This window comes from Mauremys reevesii, linkage group 2 (assembly GCF_016161935.1).
Source record: "Mauremys reevesii isolate NIE-2019 linkage group 2, ASM1616193v1, whole genome shotgun sequence".
In the NCBI taxonomy this organism is placed as follows: domain Eukaryota; kingdom Metazoa; phylum Chordata; order Testudines; family Geoemydidae; genus Mauremys; species Mauremys reevesii.
The window spans coordinates 74,259,139-74,273,118 of record NC_052624.1 but is presented as its reverse complement, the minus strand read 5'-3'; the positions used below and the strand labels follow the sequence as shown (position 1 = coordinate 74,273,118).

General features: G+C 38.7%; 1 protein-coding gene across 15 annotated transcripts in view; it reads right to left on the bottom strand.

Annotated features, from left to right (window-relative positions):
* Positions 1–13,980, bottom strand: part of RBMS3 (RNA binding motif single stranded interacting protein 3) — a 904,530-nt gene that overhangs the window by 45,168 nt on the left and 845,382 nt on the right. For 11 of the 15 annotated variants that reach the window (XM_039527079.1, XM_039527087.1, XM_039527084.1 and 8 more), the window contains 2 exons: positions 7,551–7,649; positions 2,458–2,568 (listed from right to left, as the gene is read on the bottom strand). In XM_039527079.1, the coding sequence (XP_039383013.1) occupies positions 2,458–2,568; positions 7,551–7,649 (210 nt within the window). The remainder of the gene's footprint in view (positions 1–2,457; positions 2,569–7,550; positions 7,650–13,980) is intronic. The other 4 variants (XM_039527080.1, XM_039527082.1, XM_039527093.1 and 1 more) reach the window with 1 other exon arrangement.

Genomic DNA, 13,980 nt, shown 5'->3' with positions numbered 1-13,980 from the left:
AAGAGGTATGTACAAAAATATATATAAATAAGGCTGAATTGTGACCTCTGGGATATTCTCTGCTCAATTCCTGATTCCAGGCAGATATGTGCAGGGGATCCAAGCAGCACAACTACCATCAAATCTGTCACTATTGTCAACTATATTTTCAATGAGTATTGAGGTTCAATGTGGATAAAGCGCAGAGCATGGGGAGGGGAAGAGGGGGAGGCGAGAGGGGTGAAATCTACACCCACAACTCAGGGACATGGTGTAAAGCTGCTGTGGAGCCCCCCTCAGTAGTCTCTTCCCCCCAAATTATACCTGCCTATGGGCTGGAATATTTGCTGTAGCTCTGTGCTTTCCATGGAAGGGGAACTGGGACCAGTGGATCTGAGTAAACAGAGATTTACAGTCATTCTCCTGGCCCCCCACCACTATGGCCTTACATGCAATACCTCTTGTTACAGGAGTATTCTGTATAAGAGATATCTAAACATATGTAAATAGTTGATCATTAATACATAACATGCTAGTGGATGGTGCTCATGAATATGGGGTATCTTTCCTGGGTTTTTAAGACCAATAAAACTTCTTGTTGTTCACTGCTTATGGCTTCTTGTACTCGTCAGTTTACATGCAGCCCTTTACACTACTTGGACTCAGTGACAAGATATTTTCCATAGTACATAGGGGATGCTAGTCACTTCAGGGTTGTTGTTTTCCCAGCAGGCATCAGGCCAGCCCTTAATTGGAGCTCAATCAATCCAAAGAGCCTTATGCTGGCCCTCTGCACCATGGGTGAATTTTCCCCATACTGTGGATTTGGCTGCAGAAGGGGTTGCAACCCTGCATTTTGGAAATGCACAGTCCTTAGTTAACCAATGGCTTGGTTCATGTTTGTAGCCAGGTTTAGAGCTAATTCTTCACTCAGGCACACCCTGGATGGCCATTTTGCCTGAAACATGTTTTATGCTGGTTAAATGGTTTGTCTAAGGAAGTAAATGTATAAAAGACTTTTAATAAAAAAATCTTTGCATATTGGAATCTCTTAGATTAAATTGGGACAGATTGCTGCTGACACGAAGCAGAATTGTTTATGACTTTTTGGCTTGTTTGTTGAAAACAAGCTGGTTGAAAGATATCCAGTGACTATAGCACCCCGTTGCAAACTTTTAAAGGACAAATTTGAAAATATGAGCACAACAGAAATTTTTAATTGATTTTTTAGATTGATCATAAAATGTGATTCAGTTCTGATAATCAGAGTAGCGTTCTTTTTTGTAATAGGGCTGGAGTTGCCATGGTTCATGGCCTGGGATTCATGAACACTGGTCTAAATAAACTAAAGAACCTTCTCAAGCTTCAGAATGCTAGAATATTGCTGTCAATTAATATCGCACATTCTACAGGCAAAGGTATCATTACATAAAGACTATCATAAAAGGATATAAAATGACTCATACAATGTAATAATAGGAAATATAATACATCTGGTCATGCCACCTGATCCAATTACAAAATAGCAACCAAAAGGAAACTAGCAGTGGTTTGGTGTTAGCGTAGATCATTAGTTGGGAATTTGCTGGTTTTATATGAAGACTGTTAGAGGAAAATTTTCTAAGTCATCCAAAGGGTTTACATCTGCACGATTCTCTCCAATGTCAATGAGAGACAAAGGGCAAAAGTCCCAAGAGCTGGTTCAACATACCTTTACTGCACTTTTAAAATACATGTTTAATTCACTCAGTAAAATGGATCTGTCATCAACAAACTCTAAAGACAACTAAAATGCATCTGGGCATTCTTTGCCAGGAGCTATCTAACTGGCCAATCAAGGCTTCAATTTCACATACAGATATTCTTACTAGCCACGGTAGCCTCCCTTAGGTTCATTTGTCCAAGGAAAAAAAGAAGAATAATGAGAAAAGCACTGAGATCATATTTCTATTTGTTTGTTTATTGGCTGAAACATATAAAATAGATGGCAAAGAATGATGAACCAACATATTCAGGCATCCTGAGAGATGAATAAAGTCTGATATATCAACAAAAATAGGGAAAAAAAACACTGAGGTTGGAATTAACTTGAACCAAATCTGGAAGGAAAGATGACACAAAGTATGTAAAGTAACAGTATAAGGAAGAAACAAATATGCCATACGCCAAAGAAATGACTGCAAGACTCATAGAATGAACTACTGTGTCATATTAAAGATGGTTAAATTTTTCCTTTAGTTAAAAAAGCTTGTAGTGCCATAAGTGAAATATTAGGAAAAATTCATATAAAGAGTATACTACATCTTCTATGTAATGTTAAAAATTAATACGCTAAGAAAAAAAAAGGAGCCATGGAAATATTAAAATAAAAAGAATGAAGTACTGGAAACTCAAGTGAGTGGAAATGACCTTGAGAACTCAGAAATTAATAAAACATTTTGTAAAATAGAAACGATGTAGCATATTATCTGAACTTACCGTTCCTGTTGTGCCCAAGGAAAGGTGATTCATCTGTTGGGTCAGAGGGCCCATCATGCTTGCTGGCTGCATTGACATAGTGTGGTCCATTGTTGGCGTTATCACAGCACCCTGCAAATACATATGATTTCCACCTCAACATTTATTTTTTTAGAAAGTCATCAGTTTTCTTTAAATGAATGAATTTGGCTAATGCTTAATATTAATCTTAAAAGAGACTAATATATCTGTCAGGTGAAATATATGTTGTTCCCATTGACAACCAAGACACACATATATGACTAGTGAGGGTGTATTATGCCATTTCCAATTAAATGTCATTTTTGGCTTCACTGTTTCTAACAAAAACATATGGTCTGTCTATAGTGAATGCTACTGTACATGGCAAAATGCCTGTCATTTACATTTTCCATATCCTATATGGAACAATCTTACACACATATGTCCCCAATTTTCCCTGGCTTTTAAAACCTTCAGTCCCTGATATATTCAACCTATAATGGTAATTAACTTGGCTTTTTCAATTCCTCTTAAGAACCCTTGTTTGTGACATTTTCAAGGTGATTAAGCAAGACTAGTTGTTGACAACCCTTATGGGAGCAACATCTATTTTAAAAAATACACATACACAGGTTTTAAATGCATTGCCCTCATTGCACGGCACCAAAAAGGTCAATAATAAACAGGACACAAGGTAAGGCAAGAACAAGACCCTAAACGAGAGAGAGAGAGAGAGAGAGAGAGAGAGAGAGAGAGAGAATGCCAAACAGAGAATTGTTAGGGAGAGCTGCTCTGTAATTTTCATCAGCAATCAAAGACCCCATGTCAGTGCACTCATGGCTTTGCCCAAAGCTGCACACGGCTCCCTCCGGAGCTCCCAAATGCAAAATTCTACTCCCTGGGTGGGCTAAAGTAGGTGTCTCAAGAATGGTATGAGTTGCTCCTTTTTCTGCCAAAGTCTGAACATATTCCATTCCTTGTGTTCCTTAGTAAGGGATGGACAAGGCTCACAAACTTGGTAGACCACAACACGGGCTATAAAGATAATTAAGCAAGGGTAAATAACACTGCTCTACAGGCAAAATGCTTCTGAAATAAATGTAGTCAAACTTTACTAATTCTGGGTCACTGAGAACGAAAATGATGCTTAAAATTGTTGATTGGCGCTAGTTTTGAATATATGCTATTAAGTCAGTATATACGACCCTTGACTTGGGAATAGCGGAGGATAAGTGAGTTATAAAGGGAAGGGATCTCAATTTAAATCAGAAATGACTAAAATACATCTTTGACTGGATCTATGAATAAATCTATGACTGGGTTTGGACAGTACTTGCTTTTTAGGCAAAACAATGAATGATGCAATCTGAAGCTGGTATTGCGTCATATATGATATGAATTGCATCATGTTATTCCTAGAAGTCATGGATGATGCAATCATAACGAAGCTTACATCACTCTGCTGAACAAATTGCCCTATATCAGCTCTAGAAATCATACAGTGTCGTGCTCTCTTATTTGTCAGTGTTCGATTTTGCAAAGGGACACATTTCTGTTTAGCCAAAGAGAGCAGAGATGCCTCGTACTTGTGTGAACAGTGTAGATAACTTCTGCTATGTTTGTGGTGAAGTGACTTTTGCATCACAAAAGCGCAGTATAACCACTATGGTTAAGAAAGCCTATCACCTTTATTTTGGCTGCAAAATTGGAGATCAGGACAAGAGGTAGGCCCCACACATATGCTGCAACACTTGTGCAACAAATCTTCGCCAGTGGTTGAACAGGAAAAGGAAATCTATGCCTTTTGCAGTGCCAATGATTTGGAAAGAGCCAACAGATCATATCAGCAATTGTTACTTCTGCATGGTGCCTCCAGTTGGGAAAGGTGTATCAAAGAAGAAAAAGTGGACTGTGCATTATCCAAACATTCCATCAGCTATACGCCCAGTACCCCACGGAGAAGGCCTGCCGGTTCCTGATGCACCAGAATCATTCTCACTTGAGTCAGACAAGGAAGAGGAAGAGTATGAAACTTCTGGTCCTGAACCATCAATGTCACAGGACCCACATTTTCTCCCATCCTCCTCCTCTGAACCACACCTCATAACACAAGGTGAACTGAATGATCTTGTCAGGGATTTGGAACTACCCAAGAGTAAGGCAGAGCTGTTGGGCTCCAGACTACAGCAGTGGAATCTCCTGGCAGGTGATGTTAGGGTTTCCATGTTCCGTGACCGTCAAAAGGATCTTGTCCCATTCTTCTTCATGGAAGGTGATCTTGTAGCCTGCAACAACATCGATGGTGTGATGGCAGCCCTCAACATCATTCATGATCCAGATGAGTGGAGACTGTTCATTGATTCATCGAAGACGAGTCTTAAAGCTGTTTTACTGCATAATGGCAATGTTTTGCCATCAATTCCAGTTGGTCATGCAGTCCATATGAAGGAAACCTATGACAACATGAAACAACTTTTGAGGTGCATAAACTATGACCAACATCAGTGGCAGCTTTGTGGCGATTTGAAGGTTGTTGCTCTCTTGCTTGGTCTGCAGACTGGATGCACAAAGTACTGCTGTTTTCTCTGCGAATGGGATAGTCGTGCAAGAGATTCCCACTACGTCAAGAAAGATTGGCCACTCCGACAGTCATTGGAGCCTGGGAGGAAAAGTGTTCAGCATCCAGCACTTGTTGAATCAAGGAAGATTTTGTTACCACCCTTACACATCAAGCTGGGTCCGATGAAGAACTTTGTCAAGGCCGTTGACAAAACACAAGCAGCTTTCAAGTACCTCCGTGGAAAATTTCCAAGGTTAAGTGAAGCTAAGATAAAGGAAGGTGTCTTTGTTGGTCCTCAGATTCGTGAACTTCTTCGAGATGATGCATTTGACCATGCACTGCGTGGCAAGGAAAAGACGGCATGGAAAGCCTTCCAGTTAGTGGCAATAAATTTTCTTGGAAACAACAAGGCAGACAACTACAGGTTGTTGGTGGAAAACCTCCTCAAGGCATACAAAAGCCTTGGTTGCAACATGTCACTAAAGATACATTTTTTGCACACTCATCTAGATTTTTTTCCACCGAACTGCGGAGTAGTGAGCGACGAGCACGGCGAGCGATTTCACCAGGACATTGCAACAATGGAGAAACGCTATCAGGGCAAATGGAGCCCATCAATGCTTGCAGACTATTGCTGGACAGTGACAAGAGATGCTCCATTTAATGAATACAAGAGACAAGACAAGAAGCGCCGAGTAGACACTGAATAGGACTAAACTATGTACATAATAGTTTTTTGCCTTTTGTTTCATAATAAATTTTATTTATATAACCCTTTTGCTGATTTTTAAAGTGTTACATAAACAGGACAGGTGAAATATTATCATGTAAAGCAACCATAAACACATGAAAAGACCTAGGTTTACAATTTATGATTAAAACTCTACTATCTACACAAGATACATAGACATAAAATGTAAAAACTTAAATATCTTAGAAACAGTAGGCAATCAGTTGTTTTAATTGTCATATTTGAATTCAGCACATCAAAATACATAATAAATAGCACATTTTATCTCTGAAGCAGACGACTTTTCAAAAATTGTAGACCAGTGTAATTCAGATGTTTCCAGCTCTCTCTCAATATGAATTCCATAGTGCACTCTGTGCATCTGTGAATACATTGTAAAAACGTATTCAGACACACTATGAAAGCCAGTATAAAATGGGGAAATTTTTTGTGACATTATATGAAACATTTGTCTCCTTTCTTCATCAAGATATTTCAAAGTCTGAATATTTTTGACCGAGATCTATACAGGGGAATTCAGCATTAAGGATAAAAACCCCAATAATTTCTAAAAGCCATTGTCATAGGTTCTCAAGTGACTACCTCACATTTATTTTGCACGGTTGGAAATCGTTTCTAAGAATGAGAGTGGAGGTTAGGTTTTCCATATTTTCAGCTGCACATAAAAAATAAAACAATTAGGGGGAATGCCAATCAACTTGTTCTGTCCTTGCCAACATTATTCTTTTATGCTTATGTCTGATTTGAGAATCTCACTGATTCCTGGACAAGTTTGTTTTAGTCACTAGAGAAATGCAGCAAACGACTCTATACGAAACATAAAAATCTCCAAAGAATAGTTGTGGTATTCCAGTATGAATTCTAGTAAATATCAACGGGCTTATTAGTGTGCATGTTTCAAATCCTTGTTGTTTGTGCCAATTTTTGCTTCTTATTTTTGGCTGCTGCATTTAGTATTAGCTTAGATGAAACTATGATAGAGGAATTTATTCAAATTAACTGCAATAGTGCCACTATTCACCTTGGTTGGAACAACTCTCTCAAAATCAGTGTTTCTACAAACCTTCACCACAGATATTTTCTTCACCAGATCTTGATCTTCCCCTCCTCCTCCTCACACATAAAATGATATTATTTTCCTTCACCCTATTCTATCTATAGCCCTAATTGTAACCCATTTTTGTATTATTCTTTCTACTAACAAACGTCAGAGAATCCATCCTTAGTAAACCTTTTGGGTGTAAAATAAGCCCATTCATCAATTAATATGAGATTCAAAGCAAGAGTCTGCAGTAGCACCTTGCTCTAGAAAACTGCATTTTGGCCAGGTGTTCGGCTTCACGTAGCCTGGGATTCCAGGCCCGCTCCTGAACTTGAGATCTTGGAATGTGTCCCTGAATCTGAAGTACGTTATTTGGTTATAATAAGAATTCATGAAAATATGCAATTATAGTCGGAACCCAGAATCAGGCAATTTTTGTGTGTCAAAACACTAAAGCTTAAACGGAGTTTAACAGAAAAAAAAATATCCTAGGCATCTCTGCAAGCAGTTTTCTCCTTTGCCCTGGAGATGGCCTATTTCCTCAGAGACATCAGTGATGGATGATTTTAGCTCCTGACTACAACAGGACATGCAAAAATGCACATATGCATTCCCAGAGCATATGTGTGTGGCTGATCAATTAAAGCCCTGTCTGGCACACTGAAAGAACCGACTCTCAACAGTAGTAGCAGTGGTAATTAATTTGGGAGGGTCCCAAGGACAGTAAAAGCTTAGCTCACCTTTCTGATATTTCTGTTGCAAAAGGCTTGATTGGAGGAACTTGGTTTGATTACAGATGTGGCAGACTGATGGCTACTCCAGTGTATAAATTCAGGAGCCTGGCAATCAAGGATGGACAGCAGCAAGGAAAGTGTTGTAATTTAGTATTGTAAATACAAGTGCCAGACATGCAGTGGAAAAGTTAAGTAGAAAATGTTTTTTTCAGTAAGCAAAACACAGTTATTGTGAATAAATTATTTTAAAAAATATAGGTCTTGGGGAAAATATATATCAAATAAAAATAAATATACTTGGAGATAACTGTTTTTTTGTTGAAATTACTGGTTACTGAGACCATAAACGTTATCATCTCAAAGTTTACACTGTTCAGCACACTAGAAATAGGGGTGGGGCAAACACAAGGATCTGTAGCTTTCTGATCATAATTTATCAGACAGAGACAACTTAAAGAGCTTGAAGCTGACAGTTACCTAGAGCAGAGAACTATATGCATTTGCCAGTCCATTAATTCACCAGAGTTTGCAGAATCCTCTTGTGATCACGTAGGAAAAAATATATACTTAATTAAGGAAATACTGTCTGGTTGTTAAGACAACACCAGGTCTCCAAATCATAATGCATTTCATAAAAACATGCTGTCAAGTCCATTTGTATCCAACTTATTTAGCTGTAGAAGGCAGCAATATCTCATGTCAGATATTGCCACTTGCATGCAAGGTAATTTAGTTTACTCACAATGTACAGTATGTGCCCTCTCAGGGGCCCCATTTGGCTAGTGGCAAGGCTAAAGGGAACATGTTTTTCATGTTAACATCTTTGGATGGCTGAGTTTACTCAGTTTGTAAATTATATAGAAAAACACCTTAATATGCTGTAATTCTATTAAAGGCCAAGTCTAGTTAAAAAAAATCCTGCAGGTAAATTAATGAAGTTTTTACCACTGTCTTTGCCAAATAAAGTTGCTAGTGCCTGCCAGTTACTTAGGTTTGCTCTGCTGTCTCTAAGGATTAGATTTTCACAGTTTCTGCAGGGAATATCCAACATCAGCATGGAGTAGACTGTCAATCTGTTACACTTGTCCTGCGTGTCACACATGGAAAGGGACTTACTTAGCAATTTTTTAAAGGCCATTTCAACATCTTTAAAGCTTGATTGGTAATTCAGTGAGATTTACGGATTTTTCTTCAGAGAATTGCCTGGGATCCCAATCATAACTGTTATTAAAGTACTTCAGATAAAACTGCATACTTCAACTTATCATGGAAATCAACCGCCTGTGGGCTGGCAAGGCTGATGGGTGGGACTAAAATGCTTTTTTGTTTGATAACAAAATCAAACAAGGGAAAGCATTTATGTCCTTCAAATAATGAAAAAGGACAAAGGGTTAGTTGTCTGGATTTGTCAAAGGAGCAAGCATTCCTGATAGCAGTTTGACAAACAATTCTACCTCCCTGTGAGGGGTTGAAAGGGGATTTGGAGAGTTTAAAGCTTTGTAGTCATATGTGACCTTTGGTTTTCCAAATAACTCTCGCCTTGGGATTCCTTGAACCAGAATCATTCTAAATTACTAGCCTCCATCAGAAACACCACAGTATTAGACACTTAACAATGCGTACACAATTTTCTCACATTTATCCTAACACTACTGTCTCTATACACAGGCTGCATGTATCTCTCATGTATCCTATACACAGAAGCATATATACTAGATAGACAGAACCAGTCACAAATCATGAGGATTTTTTTATATCACAGCACACTTTCTGTCCATCTTGGGTGCCACTGATTGCATGTACAGTTCCATTAGCCCAATAGCTAATCACCAACATCTGAGCAGCCACAAACATGAATCATTCTTTTAAAAAATATGCAGCAGACGGTGAGACCAAGTACAACATTTCAAGTATGCTTGCAAGGTATCCAGAACCAACTCCTGCAGTCTCAGCTAACACACGATGGGAAATCAGTTTTTAACTGGACATACCACAAGGCTATTGGGCAGTCCATTAATTGTTTCATACATTATATATCCCCCTCAGCTAATATCTCAATGCTCATCTCTTTCTTTGACAGCAATCACTGCTTATCCATTGAGAAGACAGATAATGACTTCTCTTTCGAGTCTCCAAGCTTCTCAGAGAAATTAAAATTATGTTGAATGACTCATCTATTGATCACCGAAAGAACCTTTGGTACTATCATTTAAAATGCACTTTCAATGCCTAGAACACTCTGGCAATCTAGTACCCTTTTAAAGTTGGCAAGATATTTTTGGCATGGGGCCTATTATGCAATGCTGCCAATATTGGATTAGCTTTACTAGAAGCGGGGATTATAGAGTCAAATAATAATGAACCCCTGGCAGATTCAAAAGAAAACAGAGTGCCCACTGAGGATCACCATGTTACTTCTCATACCAAAGCAGTAAGAACTTACTTCTGTTCAGATTTTTTTAAAACAATTGATTCTCTTGGTTAATGTATTGCTCTGTGTGTGTGTGTATATATATTTCTATATATACATATATATGTATATATACACAAATTGGAGAAGTTCTACAGAAGCTCAGACTAGATTATCACAACAGTCCCTTCTGGCCTTGGAATCTAAGAATATAAAATTGTGCATACTTTTTGACTTTGAAAAAGAACAAATAAGAAAGAAGTACTTATACCTTAGTCACCTCAAAAGATGGATTATGCACAAATAGTAAACCATGGAACATCTAGCAAGTAAGAGTATAAGAAAATGGATTTGTGAATTGGCAAACAAATGTACTATACAGTAGTTACTGGAATACATAGATAAATTAATATAGAATAATATCATTCATAAAGTCTGGAGAAAGGCTGGCTTCAGAGATAAAGGCGTATCTCCTATCAGACCATCTGTTATATGGCAAATAAGCATGAAAATAGAAGCTAAAACAACAAGTTGTTTACTTAGCACTAAAGTGTGTTTTATTTAACTACACACTCCACGGGGCACATTATGATTTCTGCTATTTTGCTGTAAACCTAGAGTAATTCTATTGAAATATGAATTCCTCTGAGCTTTATTCAAAATACCCTGTTCTTCTATACGGCCCTAGGGTCCATAGTCTATGAACACATCGTCCATATAAAAGGAGAATATATTTGTCGGAGATATTTTTGTTAATTTATCATTTACAGACTGACTTTAATACAGACATATCTTTCTATGGAATCAGAGAAAATCACAGGAGAAAGTTAAATACAGAGCTATGATATTATGTAAATGATGCTTTTTAAACAATTGTCAACATCAAAAGGCATATGCAGTATTATTTGTTATGTTGGTTCAGTGAAATGCATCCACTTTGAAAAACAGCGAGTGACTTAACAATAGTTGGATGATGCATGTTTAGACTGGTGGGCAAGGATGGCTAGTTAGTGCTGGGATTTCTGGAGTAATGAGCTATACTAATATTGTCTGCTTTTTCCTAGTGTTGTGAGACTGATGTTGGATTGGAAATACAATTACTGGCTGGAAAGTTTTTAAAATTCACAGTAAGCATCTTCCTATTTAACAGGGTATTATCATATTACAGAGCGAGCCTCTTTACATTATCCAAGGTTTGTTGTTTCTGGTGAATTTATTAAACTGAGTGAACCTATCAACTCTACTCATATTTATCACACCAGGAATGTCTATCAAATGTTAATATTAAAAAAAAAGAGATAGATGCTCTAGGTTTTTTTTTTTTTTTGCAACTGACTATATTTTGTCTGAGTATTGAATAAATGGTAACCAAATGTCTAATTCTATTTATCCTCTGTCTGTTTTGCTGGGTATGTAATTGATGTGTTATATTTTCCATAACAACCACCTCCCATATTTTTTGGAACCATTCCTCTGGTTTTGAATTATTTTTCTTTTTCCAATGTAGTCTAGTGTCTAGTAGCAGATGAGAGAGATTAATTCTTCATATCAGCTAGGAAGCCCCAAGAGGATTACCAAAGGATGATTTTGTAGTAAATATCCACAATTTATGATAGTTGGTTACGAATTACTAATTTGTTGAGGTTTTTCAAGGTTGCCAGACTAGTGGAAAACTAGAGGTGGGACCAAACCACCTCAAATTTGGGAATGTTCAAAATCAGTTTTGGATCCATGTCCTTCTCTTGCTGTACCTCTGTGCCTTCTCCTGGTGTCTCGGGGCTATTTTTATAATGAGTCCTGAAACTGGATCCCCAAATCTGAATATTCCTGATCTGTGGGTAAATTCAGATTCTGATCTGAGCCAGATCTGAACTTCACACCTCAGTCAATCTATCACAACTTCACACCTTTGTAAAACTGAATATACTTAAAGCAATGTATGTGCCTCATTGTTTGTAATGGGGGTGTGCTCCCCAGACTGGCCCTAAGAAAGCTGAAGCAAAGTAAGCTGTCATGGGATAAGAGGGAATATCCTCTCATGGATCAGTAGCTGATTAAAAGATAGGAAACAAAGGATAGGAATAAATGGTTAGTTTTCAGAATGGAGAGAGGTAAATAGTGGTGTCCCCCAGGGGTCTGTACTGGGCCCAGTCCTATTCAACATATTCATAAATCCTGTGGAAAAGGGGGTAAACAGTGAGATGACAAAATTTGCAGATGATACAAAATTACTCAAGATAGTTAAGTCCCAGGCAGACTGCAAAGAGCTACAAAAGGATCTCTCAAAACCAGGTGACTGGGCAACAAAATGGCAGATGAAATTCAGTGTTGATAAATACAAAGTAATGCACATTGGAAAACATAATCCCAACTCCACATATAAAATGATGGGTCTAAAATAGCTGTTACCAGTCAAGAAAGAGACCTTGGAGTCATTGTGGATAGTTCTCTGAAAATATGCACTCAATGTGCAGCGGCAGTCAAAAAAGTGACCAGAATATTGGGAATCATTAAGAAAGAGATAGATAATAAGACAGAAAATATCAGATTAACTCTATATAAATCCACGGTACGCACACATCTTGAATATTGTGTGCAGATGTGGTCACCCCATCTCAAAAATATATATACTGGAATTGGAAAAGGTTCAGAAAAGGGCAACTAAAATTAGAGTATGGAACAGCTTCCATATGAGGAGAGATTAATACGTCTGGGACTTTTCAGATGACTAAGGGGGGATATGATAGAGGTCTATAAAATCATGATTGGTGTGGAGAAAGTAAACAAGGAAGTCTTATTTACTCCTTCTCATAACACAAGAACTAGGGGTCACCAAATGAAATGAATAGGTAGCAGGTTTAAAACAAAACAAAAGGAAGTATTTTTTCACACAACGCACAGTCAACCTGTGGAACTCCTTGCCCGAGGATGTTGCGAAGGCCAAGACTATAATAGGGTCTAAAAAGAACTAGATAAATATATGGAGGATAGGTCCGTCAATGTCTATTAACCAGAATGGGTATGTCCCTAACCTCTGTTTACCAGAAGCTGGGAATGGGCGACAAGGAATGGATCACTTGATGATTACCTGTTTTGTTTGTTCCCTCTGGGGCACCTGGCATTGGCCACTGTCGGAAGACAGGATACTGGGCTAGATGGACCTTTGGTCCAACCCAATATGGCTGTTCTTAATTAGGCCACGTGAGCCCAAGCAGCCAGTTAAGCTGCAAACGGGGGAGATTTAGTCTGAATGGAGGGCACTAACTAGGAGAAAGCTCACTTTTCAGGGAACTGGCATGGCTTCTATAAAGCCAGGAGGCTGGCAACCATCAGGGAGGTAGCCTGCAGTCTCTCTCTCGGAGGCAAGGAAGAGGCAATAGGAACCCCTGAGGAAAGGAATAGGAACCTAGGAAGAAGGGTTTAGCTAGTAGGCCTAAGAGAGAGGGATCTGACTAGCAAGGCTGGAGAATGAAAAGCTTAGAGAAGCAGTCCAGGGGTGTCAAGTATCAGAGGGGTAGCCGTGTTAGTCTGGATCTGTAAAAGCAACAAAGAATCCTGTGGCACCTTATAGACTAACAGACGTTCTGCAGCATGAGCTTTCGTGGGTGAATACCCACTTCTTCAGATGCAAGTGGTGGAAATTTCCAGGGGCAGGTTTATATATGCAAGCAAGAAGCTTGCATATATAAACCTGCCCCTGGAAATTTCCACCACTTGCATCTGAAGAAGTGGGTATTCACCCACGAAAGCTCATGCTGCAGAACGTCTGTTAGTCTATAAGGTGCCACAGGATTCTTTGTTGCTAGTCCAGGGGTGAGAGCAGAAAACCAGATGTAGCCACAGACCTCAGCTGCTCACTGTAGAGCCCTGGAGTGAGGGCAGGCAATGTTGTCCTTCTATCCCTCTAGCTTCATGCTGCTTCCCATGGTTTGACACACAGAGTTATGGATGATGTACAGATACCAATCCACTGCTAGCACTGTAGCATAAGAGGAGGTAGAAATAGCTGTATCAGGGGAGATGAAA